General features: G+C 47.1%; 1 protein-coding gene across 2 annotated transcripts in view; it reads left to right on the top strand.

Moving 5' to 3' along the window:
• spns2 (SPNS lysolipid transporter 2, sphingosine-1-phosphate) overlaps nucleotides 1–13,426 on the top strand; it is a 59,262-nt gene that overhangs the window by 40,050 nt on the left and 5,786 nt on the right. The window contains exons 6-12 of one of the 2 annotated variants that reach the window (XM_087847003.1): nucleotides 1,872–2,014; nucleotides 2,169–2,321; nucleotides 2,603–2,792; nucleotides 5,539–5,604; nucleotides 5,999–6,097; nucleotides 9,384–9,547; nucleotides 11,465–11,501. In XM_087847003.1, the coding sequence (XP_087703129.1) occupies nucleotides 1,872–2,014; nucleotides 2,169–2,321; nucleotides 2,603–2,792; nucleotides 5,539–5,604; nucleotides 5,999–6,097; nucleotides 9,384–9,547; nucleotides 11,465–11,501 (852 nt within the window). Of the gene's footprint in view, nucleotides 1–1,871; nucleotides 2,015–2,168; nucleotides 2,322–2,602; nucleotides 2,793–5,538; nucleotides 5,605–5,998; nucleotides 6,098–9,383; nucleotides 9,548–11,464; nucleotides 11,512–13,426 lie in introns of both variants that reach the window. The other variant, XM_087847004.1, reaches the window with a different exon arrangement.

The following is a 13,426-nucleotide window of genomic DNA, read 5'->3' as shown; positions in this document are numbered from 1 at the left end:
GTGACTAAGTACTGTTGAGCAAATCCCCTAAAGGTGCTCTGACGAATTAACCTGGATCTCGTTTGATAAACGGCTCATTTCTGCTCCCGAGAGAAATTTATCTGCAGAAACCTGCTGATGGGATATTGAAAAACCTCATTAATGGACTGTTTTGTGCTGCAGCAGGAGAAAGGTGCTCTATTAGGAGCATAAATCACTGTTTCCAGAGCTCAGACCAAATGTTTCGAGGTGAACCTCAACGAAGCCGCCCGCCCTCAGAGGACCAGCGAGGACCCCAGCAGGGCTCCCCGTCAACCGCCAACTTCAGGCCCATCCTGGGAACGAAGTATGACCTCATCCTTCTTATGAAGTGACTGGAACACATGAAACTTTCTCGCCATGGAAGAGATTCCTGGACGCGGACAGCTGGCTTGGCAGGAAGTTCATTTCTTCCTCGCCGTGGTGGAGCTTTCAAATCAAAACAAAGAGCAGGCTGGCTTGTTCCAAAGCAGCCACAATGACATTCCAATAAAACAATCTCAAAGCCAATTAATCACCGGTGTGGCACGCAGGGAAAACAAATAACACGACATGAAACGGTTCTTTGCAGCGGCTTCCTGCTTTAAGGGAAAACACCGCAGCGCTTCCGTTTGTTTTTGCCCAGCGTGTTCCAGCTAGCTTCCTGAAAATATGGATGGATGAAGGAACAAAGGAGGAGTAGCAGGAGAGGGCAGTAGCTCATTTATTTGATAGCCCACCACCCATACAGGAAGCGTCTAATGGGCCCTGTGGGAGTCGAGGTTAAAGGTCACAGCCCCCTTGAGTTTCAGAATAATTCTGAAGGAACATAAGTGCCACAAATCCTGATGTTTGTTTCCCTTCAGCGAGACCAGCTCCACCTTCCATTAGGCCGCCTCGCTCTGAGAGCACGTTATAAGATTTCGATGTAGACGGCGGCGCACGGCGGCGTAATCCTCACACTTCTGAGAGCGCAGCCACATTATTAACTGCATTATGAGCCACGGCAGACACAGAATTATTCCCCCAGAGAAAAACACAGAGACACACACAGACACACACATCCTCACACAGACACACACACACACACACATCCTCACAGCAGCGCAGTACTTATGCATATAAATGGGCTTTTATGAGCATCAAACTATAACGGGATGAATTTCCCCTGACATACGAAATTGGTTTTGCTTTTGTGAGCAATTTGTTTTACTCAAACGACCCCTCGAACACATCCCATCCTGCCTTTTGTCTTCGTCTCCGCCACAAAGACGCACGCAGGTACAAACACGCCGCCACGCAGCCCATGAAAGATGATGGTGACTATAGCAGCAGATGGGCACTTTGTGAGGTTTTCACCTTGGAGAAACTTCACAAAGCAGCAGAAACAAAACAAGCTTTTTTAGGCTCTTGTGTGCTTTTACCCACAGCCAGGCCACACCCACACACACATGCACACACATGCACACACACACATGCACACCCACATGCACACACACACACACACACATGCACACATGCACACACACACACACGCACACACACGCACACACACGCACACATGCACACATGCACACACACACACATGCACACACACACACACACACACACACATGCACACACACACACACATGCACACACACACATGCACACACACACACACACACACATGCACACACACACACACACACACACGCACACACACACGCACACACACACACACACACACACACACAGTGAGTGTCAGGCGTAACGCAGACGGCGTCCATTCAGACTGGAAACGGCGTTCTTTGTCTTCTATGGCTGTATGCTAACATGATGCGTCCTCACAGGTGTCTCTGATCTCTGATGCTGATTGATTCTCGTCCCTTCAGGTTTCCCCAATTTTAGGCATCACTGCAGGCGCTCTCATCCTGCTCCTTGTCCCTGACCCAAAGAGAGGGAGCGCCGATCAGCTGGGAGGTCGCATCAGGAGCCGCACCTCCTGGTTGTGTGACATGAAAGCACTCGCCAAGAAGTAAGGCTCACTTTCAGACAGCAGGTTTTGGGAAATCGTTTATGAGTTCAGGGGGATCCATGGACAGATTTAGAGTTCATTGCAGCTGCTTTAACTCGAGCAAGATGTTTGACATGTGATCATCCTCACGATCTTTCTGTGTCTTTGTTGCCAGTCGCAGCTACGTGTTCTCCTCCTTGGCGTCGGCAGCGGTGTCCTTTGCCACGGGTGCGTTTGGTATATGGATTCCTGGCTACCTGTTTAGAGCCCGGGTGGTGCAGAAGACGGCAGAGGCTTGCACAAAAGAGATTTGCAGTAGCACAGACAGGTGAGAGGCTCACGACTCGACGGAGGGATTTCTGTTTCCTTGTGAAAGCTTGTAAAGGGCTCCAGGATCAGAGATAGAAAGTAAAAATATCTGAGTTTCCTCCAAAGGATGCATGAGGAGGAGCGTGTGATACACCCACTGTGACACACTCACTGTGAGCAGCTGATTGTAGCGTTTTTTACCTACTGTCATTTTTTATAGTGCGCCATTCTTCTGCGACCTCGATTGCAGCGTTTCACGCTTTAAAACCTGCTCGTCTAAATCTGCGTTATTTCCCACAGCATGGTGTTCGGGGCCATCACGTGCGTGACGGGGCTGTTAGGCGTGGTCATCGGGGCTCTCACCACACGCCTGTGTCGCCAGAAGACCGAGCGAGCCGACCCTCTGGTGTGTGCCGTCAGCATGCTGGGCTCGGCCATCTTCATCTGCCTCATCTTCGTGGTGGCCAAGAAGAGCATCATTGGAGCTTACGTAAGGCTGGTTCCCTGGAGCTGTCGCACAGACTGTGTTGTGCCTGTAGCGGATCAAGTTTAAGTAAAGCTGTGCCGGGTTTGGGGATGTTGAAAAAACAAAAACGCCTCATCCTCTTCATCTTGAGGATGAGGCGATGTTAGCGCGTCAGTTATGATTCGTTCTAGAAGCTGACGGTCAGATGAGACAGAGGAGCTGTCAGGCTGGGAGCAGAGCAGTGCATGGGTGTAGCTGATCATACTGATCATAATCACAGGTGAGCCTGATCGGGCCTCACCCTGACTAATCGTAGGCCAACAGCAGCCAGTGGCCCTCATTACCTTGTGAAGCAGGAAAGGCTGTTTCTGAAACAATGCATTCAGGCACGTCGGACTCAAGCACAGATTTCTCGCTCTTATCAGTGACAAAGGAATAGGAAGGGACTCTCAACAAGTTGGCCTGCAGCGGTAGAAACGTGGAAAAACGTTCCCATGCGTGTGAGGAAACTTAACAAACAGGCTTCCATATCCTAAAGAATGTGACCTCGGCGTTCCCTGGAAAGTCCGGCTTCGTATCGGATTTTACAACTGTGAGCATTTTTTTAAACCGAGTGACACATTTGATCCTGGTGTGAGGAACAAATCCCTCTGAGGTGCTGTCAGGAAGAAGAAATCAAACATGCAGAGCTCCCCACCAGAGATGGGCAGTAACGCGTTACTTGTAATCCGATTACTTTTTTCAAGTAACGAGTAAAGTAAGGGATTACTATTGCAAAAACGGTAATTAGATTACCGTTACTTTCCCGTAGGAACGCTGCGTTACTGCGTTACTAAAACCGTGATTTTTTGCGAGAATGTCTCATGACAGTGACGTAAGCGAGTGCGACGTTCGTGACAACAGCTGTGTGCAGATCAACAATGGATCATATATCGAGTGCAGAGAGAGTATGAGCGTGCAGCGTTTAAAGCGTGGAAGTACTGACCTTACTTTGAGTTTGATTCCATAAAAAGTGACAAAAACATTAGTGTCCGTTGTGCGTGGGAAGAAAACTTCTTTTTACAGAGAAAAAACCCCTAAACTTCCAAACAAGCACCGAGTAGCTACGACGTAATGGGAAACTCACAGAGAAACTCGCGGATTCTTCCACTGACCGCTGCACACCTGCACCAGGGTAACCCTCCGCCTACCCCACTCCTGCTTTACAGGTGAAAATAGAGCAACAGGACCGCTAGTCTTTGACTTTATTTATTTTCTGCTGTGTTTTACTTGCATCTATTTGAAAGACTGAGTGTAAACACACACAATATTTTATTTTATGTGCTGGAATGTGCAGAAAATAGGTTTAAATATTAAACTAATTTCTTCCAGTCAGAGAATGTTGCAGATAATTAAATGTTTGCTTGATGCATAAAGTTAAAAGATTAAAACTAATAAAACAAGTTTTAAAAAGAGACTTTTCCATTTGATTACATTTTGTATGATGATTATGCAGAAAAAGTAGAATTGGGCTGAAAGATCTATCACTTTATCACCTATTCAGGTTGTAAATCGTGTTTTTAAAAAGTAACTAAGTAACTAAGTAATTAATTACTTTTGAAAATAAGTAATCAGTAAAGTAACAGGATTACTTTTTGGGGAAGTAATCAGTAATTAGTTACTGATTACTTTTTTCAAGTAACTTGACCAACACTGCTCCCCACTGTCGATGAGCAAACAACCAGAAGCTGATTTATTTAAGCAACAATATGTTCAGTTAAGTGTGTTTATATGGATTAAGTGAGCGGCCTGCGGCTAACACACCAAACAAAGTCCCAGCTGACAGATCATTACTGATGCGAATAATGATTTCGATGTAATGAAGTAAGATTTATTTGAACTTCTTCCAGGTCAAAGGTGCACATTTATCAGGTGTCGGGCAGCAGCGTGACTCAGCCAATTAGAGTCGAGGAGCAGAAGTTTCCATATTAATTACATCATTACAGATCTGTCCAACTCAATTCATACAGTCGCTCTATTACAGAAACAGGCTTCAGCTTTGCTAATGGACTCCAGTGACGCCTGGTATCAGTCGCAGATGGTAACGGTGCAGGTCGCTCTGGCGAACGCTGTCTCGGGTCCAACAACAAAGACAGCCGTCCTCACGACGAGGTCATAGTTTCAAACACATGATGTCTCTGCTTTGAGCCAGCTTCAGTCTACTGTACGTTATTAAATCATCTTACAGTACAGCAGCGCGTGTAAGCGATCAGCTCAAGTTTCACGGCAAAGCGCTGACAGATGTGTCACATTATGAGGCGTGACATGGCTGCGGCGGTCGGCGCTGCTCTGTCGAGGCCGTTTGACCTCTCGCAGCTGTTGTCTCGTCAGCGCACGGCGTGCGTGTGTCGGTCACGGTGTCCGGTTGGCAGCGTTCAGAGCGGACCTGTCTGCTGTCAGCCGCCCTCTGTGATCTCTCTGTGCTGCAGGTCTGAGACAGCAGCACGAGTTTTATTCCCGGCAGGAAACACATCAGCGTGAGAGGCCATGTTGGACCCTCGGTGCACCAGCAGCCCGCCTGTTCCTGTCAAGTTTTCTCCTCCACCTGTAGAGATTTAACAAGCTGAAAGTTTTCCACACTGAGCTTCAACAACAGTTCTTCTTCAGCTCGTGGGCTCGACGCTCGGCTTAGCCGGCGAGTCCACAAATAATAACATGTTTATAAACCAGCACAGCCGAAGCCTTTCTCTGCTGTTCCCACACAGAGTTAACGATCTCCTTCTGTCTTTAGGTTTGTATCTTTATTGGAGAGACGCTGCTTTTCCTCAACTGGGCCATAACAGCAGACATCTTAATGGTAAGTGTTGAGAAACCAGTACTTCTCTGGGTCACTGGAAATTCCAGCGACAAACTTTACCAATGCAGGTTTGGAAACGTGCGAGCGGCCGACGGTTCGGGCGTGGCTGATAATCGCCGCCTCGACTGAGGCTGCGTCACCGCGCTGGTGAAAACAAACACAGGGGAAGTTTTTCTCTGATGTGTGTTTTAGTATCTAAAAGTTCAAATCGGCCAAATGAAGCTGGGTGAACGAAGCAGCGGCTGGATTTGTGTTTGTGGTGACTGTGTGGAGGCGCAGCTCTGTGGACGACTTTTACTGAGACTGGCAGGTGTGCCTGGGCTGTTATTTAAACTGTTTCCAGTTACTTTGTGCTGCTGCATGTTTCAGCCTTTGTTTCTTTGTGTGTTTGCAGTTTGTTGTTATACCCACGCGGAGAGCAACAGCTGTCGCCTTCCAGAGCTTCACCTCTCATCTCCTGGGTGATGCAGGAAGTCCATACCTGATAGGCCTGGTAAGACCCCCCCAACACAACACTGTGATGATCTGGGCGTGAAGAGGGAATGTGTTTAAGGTTAACCAGTGCAGTACTGCTGCAACACAAACGATGCTCAGCTCTCGCTTTAAGTAGGACGGTGCAAAGTGGAGCTTTTAGCTCACGTCTCAGGAGAGAACAGAGCTGTGATTTCACCGCTGCTCTTCAGGCTGTCAGTGGCTTTCTCTAGTAACGGGCCTCTGTTACTGTATTCATCTGGTCAGGAGATGAAAATGGCTCTTACCGCCACGCTGGGGCCCTCAAGGTCACAAGCAGCCCCCTGCCCCACATCCCTTCACACTGCAAGTAAACAACCAAAGAAGGGGCCCGAGTGAAAGTGCTGCTTGCTATTCAGTCAAGTGTGAAACAGGATTCAGATGTCGAGTAAAATCCTTCACATTTCAGCCTGAGATTAAACGATGTGAAATAGTAGCTCACAGACGGCGTGCGCGCTTGTTCAGCGTGAACAGAATCAGTGATGGCCATAGAGCGTGTCACAATCTATGCACACACTTGACTTTATCATAACCGCCTTTGTGTTGTGTTGTCGTGCCCTGGCTCACCGCCTGGCTCAGCTACATTAACAAAAGCAGTGGAAGTGTTTGATTATCAAACTGGCCTGACGGGCTCACGCAGACGCAGGTGTCTGCAGAGCTGCAGGCAGAAGACCGCGGTGGTTTCTTCCTCCAATGGAAATGTTGAAATAGTGTCTAAGCCCGAGTAACAAAAGAAGCAGCAAATGATTTACAGACTGATCAAAGCCTTTAAAAAACACACATTCTGTGGTGATTCAGGTTCAGGGGCGGGCACTGCATTGTGCCGGCACATTCAATAGATCAATTATATTGTACAGATGCCACAGAGAGAGTTTCCTTTGATAACTGTATGACTCATTCTCAGTCACCTTGATTCTACTCATTTGAAATAGTCTAACCACAGAAACAGTTCAGATCAGTCGCAGCAGGAGAAATGCAACGTGTTGCCGACAGGGAGGATTTGTCTCTGCGTGAAATCATTGTGCTTTATGTTGGATAAATAAAACAGGTGGAGTCGGCTACGTCCACACGTACACGGGTATTTTTGAAAACGGAGATTTTCCGTTTTCGTTTTAAAAAATAATCCCGTCCACACGTAAAGGCAGAAATGAAGGAAAACGCTGCTAGGAACATGCCAAAGCAGCAGGTGGCGCTATATTCCTAACCGTGCAGAAATGTTGGCCAATCAGAAGTCTAGAAGCCTCGGTGGGAAAAAGTAAACAAAGCATTTAAACACTGCAGAGACAATTAACAGTAACAGTATTGTAGAAATTCATTTCACCGAAACAATAACGTGGTGCACACTGTGACGTCAAAAAAGGCGCACACCTTTGACGCTGCGTTTTCTCTGCTTTCTCCGTTTTTCTCGTCCACACGTAAACGCAAAAACTGAGTTTTTAAAAATATCCACCCTGGCCGGAGTTTTTAAAAATCTCCGTTTTCAGTGACCAAAAACGCCGTTTACGTGTGGATGAAAGGTGCAAACGCATAGAAAAATCTGCGTTTTCAAAAATACGTGTGGACGTAGCCTCGCTGGTATAATAAAACTTCTCTTTTTTTTCCTGAATTTTACCAAGTAAAACAGAAAATTAACCAGCAGATTAAATATTAATTGAAATAACAGATTATTTAGACAGGACCATAGCAGCGCGGCTTTGTTGTCTATTAAACATGTGGACGGCCGACATGAACTGAGAAGATGAGAAACAGCATGAGAAGAGGAGCTGGGCTGGAGGCGGGTTGCAAAGCTGCTTGCAGCCGCACAGAAGGTGTCCCGAGGTTAAACCAGCAGGAAGGAATTTTGTTTATGAGCAGACGTATGCATATCTGAAAGAATATCAGCTGAGCTGTCATGTGATGTGTGCTGGCATTGAGCTCATCAACCTTATGTCACCTTTTATATAGTCCGATATAAGATTATTACTTAGCAGTTGTTGCCTGCATCCAGGCTTCAGGGGTCACAGTTCACCTCTGGGTGACACAGCTAACCGCCGGCGGTTTCTCAGACCTCCACAAACCCAGGACCGCAGCGTAGACTGCTCCGAGTGCGTCAGCTCTGTTGTTGTGCAGCGGTTAGACACACGATGCTGTGGCGCTGTCGCAGCACAGGCTGAGTGCAGGCAGAGACGCAGTCGCCCGTGCACGCTGTCACAAATACTGTGAATGAGCAAAGTGGAGACTCACAGGAAAAACAGACCAGTGGTTATTGCTTAGCAACCACAGGAGAAAGTGAGTCGTCTCGGTTCACAATTAGGTTTTGACGTGTGACACGGAGATCTTGCACAACAAACCACTGCAGCATTTCCAGTACGCCTGCTCCACATCCGCGCCTGCAGATATCGGTGCCCGCATGCCGCACAGATACCACTTCCTGTCGTGTAAAAAGACCAAAGATTCTTCTCTATGAGCGCGTACACTAAAACGAATCCCCCGAGAAGGACATGATGGACTCCACCTATACTGTGAAGTAGGACACAGCCAGAGGCAGAGTGGGTGGCAGGGGGATGCCGGTGACGATCTCAGCAATCGTCCAGGAAATGCTTTCTGGCTCAGTAATCAGACGTGCGGCTGTTCTCCACGTAGTTTTAGTCAAGCTGCAGACAATTGCCTGTACTTAATGAAATGGCCTCTGCACCAGCCTCACACACACACACACACACACACACACACACACACACACACATTTGCTCATTTTCTGCCCTTTCTGTAATGGCTCCTTATTAAGCATGCACGTGGCTGCACATAGCAGCACATACTGCACCTCCTCCTCCTGTCAGCATTTCTTAAGCTCTCCCTGCAGAAGACCTGGCTTTTGCTGACATAACAAGAAATGCCTGTGCTTTAGTGACCTATTGTTGCCCACGGACTCGACAGCCCACAGTCTGCTAAAAGCCAGCAGCCTCCTCTCCGTCACGACTGTCAGAGCAGCGATCTCTGGAGGCAGAGACGGTCGCTTCACTCCCACCGCTCTCCAGCTGCTGTTTTTCTCGACACTGCGCACAACAGACTGACTGCTGCTGAAGATGAAGATGAGCTATTAGCTGTGAAATCCTGCCTATTTTAGGACAAAAACAAGGCGTCTTACATCATGTGTCGCAGTGATGAAATGTGCAGCTTGCAGTGTGTCAGAGCATTAGGAGATAAATAAAGGTTTTGAATGAGTACAATCTTTCCTTTTGTTGTGTTCGTGGTCATGTGTCATTGTGTATGTGCGTCTGGCCTGATTGCAGATCTCGGACGCCCTTCAGCAGAAGTACACTACATCAGCGCTGTGGCGGTTCCTGAGTTTGGGCTACGCCCTCATGCTCTGTCCCTTCATCATCGTCCTGGGGGGCATGTTTTTCCTGGCCACCGCGCTCTATTTCCTGGATGACAAAGATAAAGCCGAGGCCCAGTAAGTGTTTTTGAATAACTCATCATTATTTATGTATTATTGAGTCGTTCATTCCTTAAATATTTCATACTTACTCGACGTGTCCTCTGCATTTCTGAGTCAGACCTCCACAAGTTCAAAACAAATCATCTTAGTGGCGAGAAGTTGAGGAGGTGTCAGCAATGCTTGTATTATTTATTGTCAGCAGAGATTTTTTATTTACGCTTGAGTTTGAGGCGAGCCAGGGACACGGCGCCCGAGCGATGCCAACACTGGTGCCAACCCGGAGGACCCAGAAAGGCCCCGAGCCAGCAGAAAGTCCCAGTCAGCTGAAAATGCTCCAGAGCTGTTGTAGCCATCAATTTGTTCTCACTAAGACGTTTACCAGCCTGTCCTACTCATACATTCATATTTTCCCTCCTTCAAACAGCAGCTCACAGCCTTAAAAGGCAAAAACACGCTCGTCCTTCTTCGGGCTTCTTATTTCCTCCTGACGACTTTTTTCCTGTTTTTTCATCACGCCGGCTTCTCCCCTGGTGCCAGCGTTCTAAGAAATGACTTCCTTCCTGCTGAAGATGACGGGCGTTTTTAGACAGGACGGCAGTCTGATGTCTGAAGTCTGTCTTCGCCCGATCGACTTAGTCACTCGTTGTTTCCCAGAGTTTCCAAACCCTGTTCGAGCTTTTTTTGTCCAGCTTGGTCAAAATAATCACCAGAGGAGAGTTTTAGTGTCGCTGCCATATTTGTAGTCCAAGCTGCCGTTCACGCTGTTGATGTTTCCTCTGTGAACTGTTAGTGTACGGTTTTAAAGAGCTCTTTTTAAAGACATCACTGCTGTGGCTACGAAGCCACGCTTGCCATTGTGCCAGTAATAGATACGAGGCTGTGGCCAAACATGCAACCACATTATTGCAGATTGCATAGCAGATGGCAAATGTTCACTCAAACGATGTCCAACCACAAGCCTTTAACTTTCACTGTTTAGGTCTAATGTTGCAGCATGTGCAGAGCTACACAGCCTGGAGGGTCGTCATCGTGTCCTCATACAAATACTTCACATGCTGTATGCAAGTTAGCACTGAGGTCACTTGATCAACGGCAGTACAGCGTTAAGTCTCCGTGTATAAAAGACTAAAATCTGTATTAATCAGTATGTAATAAATCCTTATGCTGCTGTCTGCAGTAACACGTGTGAGTATGCAGACGTCACACAGACACTGTGGTAGGAAGAACACCATCCACACCCACAGCGTGCTCCTATGGAAAGCTGAAGCATAAATAAACGTGAATCCACTCGATACAACAGCAAACGTTCATACCTGCACAAATATCCCATCAGACTGAAACAGCAGCAGCTCTTATGTAACAAACAGCGAACAGCACCTCGGGGACCGAGAAAGCTCACAACACGCACAACTTTGTCGAGCGAGGGTTGTTCCACGACTCGGCTATTTATAGATCCCATTCACACTATAAAGCCCCAATTTATACAGAGCGCCCCGCACCCCCGTCCTCCTCCGCTGAGTGTGTCCTCAGACACTCTGAGCTATTTATAAAAAGCTGAACAAGTAACTCGGCAGAGTGTGTGTCTAATTCCTGCCTTAAAGCTTGCTTTATTATTTCTAGGTTGTTAGCTTTTTGTGGCTGCAGGGTTGCCATTAATAGCTCCGGTTCATTGCACACACACACACCCCCTTCTCGCACATTTATCCAGTCCACATTTACACTCGGTGATGTGTGACAGCAGATCTGTCTCAGCCGCCATGACTGTGAGCTTCGATCGAGCGCTTCCAGCAGGCAGGCGCTGCAGCTTGGTGAGAACAGGATGTGGACATGATGGAAATTAGGATGAAAATGTGAAGAAAAACTGACTATGTCATAAACATACAGTGAATTGTGTTTTTTAGCGAGATGCTAAAATGATTCTTCTTTCTTCAGGTGTAACCAGGCAACACAGCCCCCGTCTTCAGTCAAGGTATGACCAGGTAAATTGCCTTTTATCCTAAACACACTTTCAGCAGCAGCAGCAGTGACAGTCTCAGCTCATTGACTTTTACAGAGCTCCCGTCTCAGTACCTGGCAGTGCTTTTCATTGGGAGACACCTAAAACAAGGCCATACGTTAGCCTGAGGCCACGCAGAGCTTTACAGCAGTGCAGGTGATAAACACGAAGCCATTCGGCGTCTACTCGGGCGTTCTTTGAATTGTGGTTATTCGACCAACTACTTGGCATCTTATCAGGACCTGAGGTGCCTTTCCTATTTCCTGCCTTTATCACTCTCTCACACATGGTGCAAACCTCCCTAATTATTAACTCAGCAGAAACGCACACAATAACTGGCAGCAAACCAGCAGACTCTGCACAATGGGGGGGGGGGCACAAGAATAAACTTTGACTCCCTGATTAGGAAGACAAGAAAATCTGCCGTGACTTATTTGTAAAGGTTATCATGTACAGCTGAAAGGCCGGGCTTTTACTCTGTTCTTTGGAGCCCCGGCTGGGTTTAATTGACCTCTAAATATTTATCAAACTGCTTTATGTACACGAAACGGAAAAAACTGCCAATTGATGCTTGTAATTTTGGCTTTTTTTCACTACCCGCCAATAATCTGTATGTGTGAGCCGAGGCCCCGTCTGCTGGTGTAACCAGGATAGACACACGAGAAAACAAAGGCGTTGGAGTTTTGACCGGATGGACAGAGTTCAGGTCAGGAAACAGTGTGATCATCGGCCAAAGTTGCAGCTGCCTGTAGTATTTGAGAGCAACGGTCGATTAGATGGAAAATTAGTCTGAGAGTGCGACTTCACACAGACGGTAGAAAGAATGATCGTCCTGAGAAAACCTGATTATCTGTATGCGTGTAGGAAAAGTTGTCCTCTGCTCATCCTGCACATTTTACGAAATAAACATAGAAATTAAAATTCAAAGATTACAACTGACGAGACGCTACGCTGGTGGCACCGCTCAGTTCAGGTTTGCTCGTATATCACAGAGTCAGAAAAGTGTAAAAGCCTCCTTTGACGACAACAGAAACTGTGCAAACAACAGTGTAAATATTCACCTTGAGAATAAGAATGTTTTCAACAGTTAACACTGAAAGCTGCACCACCGTATGGCATAGCATGACTCACAGCAACCAAATGTTTACTGTGATGGATTACCTATTACAGGTGAGAGCTTGGCAAGTAGATTTGCATGGAGCACTGATGGATGGGAGGCACCGGCTGCCTCGAAGGCAGAAAATCAATCTCAAAATTTGCTTCAGAATATATTCTGCAGAAACATGGGGGCATAACATTTGTATTTAATGGGCTGCAAAATATCGAAACACCAGTGCTGTCCTGTACGTCCTGCAGTGTCATTCCCATTGGCAGGGTGAGATTAGCGTGCATAGCTAATGACAGGTGACACGAAAAGGCTCCGCCGCCGCCGCCGTGCATATTGTGTTTCAGTGCTCTCGGCCTGAGGGCCTCATCACTTCTCTGTCACACGCAGCAGCCAAAGCATTTCGTTCCTGCTGTCAAACGGTGCTAATTATAGAGAACAGTGATTACAGCTGCATGAGGTCAGAGTTGAGTCTGCCTGTGACATTTCTGCTCTGCAACCACATCGTTCCAACTAATTGATTCTCAACAGATTTGATGTGGAGGGTAATCCAGTCAATGGCAGGTAGCATTTCCTCCCTTGGGTCTGATTCAAGATCAATACAGAAAACTGATTACCTGCTCAGCGATGACACGTGTTCACGCTCACTTTGACCGCTGTGTACAGCCGTCAAATAGAAACAGGCCGACAAATAGAAACAGGCCGACAAATAGAAACAGGCCGTCAAATAGAAACAGGCCGACAAATAGAAACAGGCTGACAAATACAAACAGGCCGTCAACTAGAAACAGGC

Source organism: Neolamprologus brichardi, chromosome 10 (genome assembly GCF_056152115.1).
Source record: "Neolamprologus brichardi isolate AB-2024 chromosome 10, ASM5615211v1, whole genome shotgun sequence".
NCBI lineage: Eukaryota > Metazoa > Chordata > Actinopteri > Cichliformes > Cichlidae > Neolamprologus > Neolamprologus brichardi.
The sequence above is the reverse complement of the archived record's forward strand: the minus strand, read 5'-3'. Positions and strand labels throughout refer to the sequence as shown.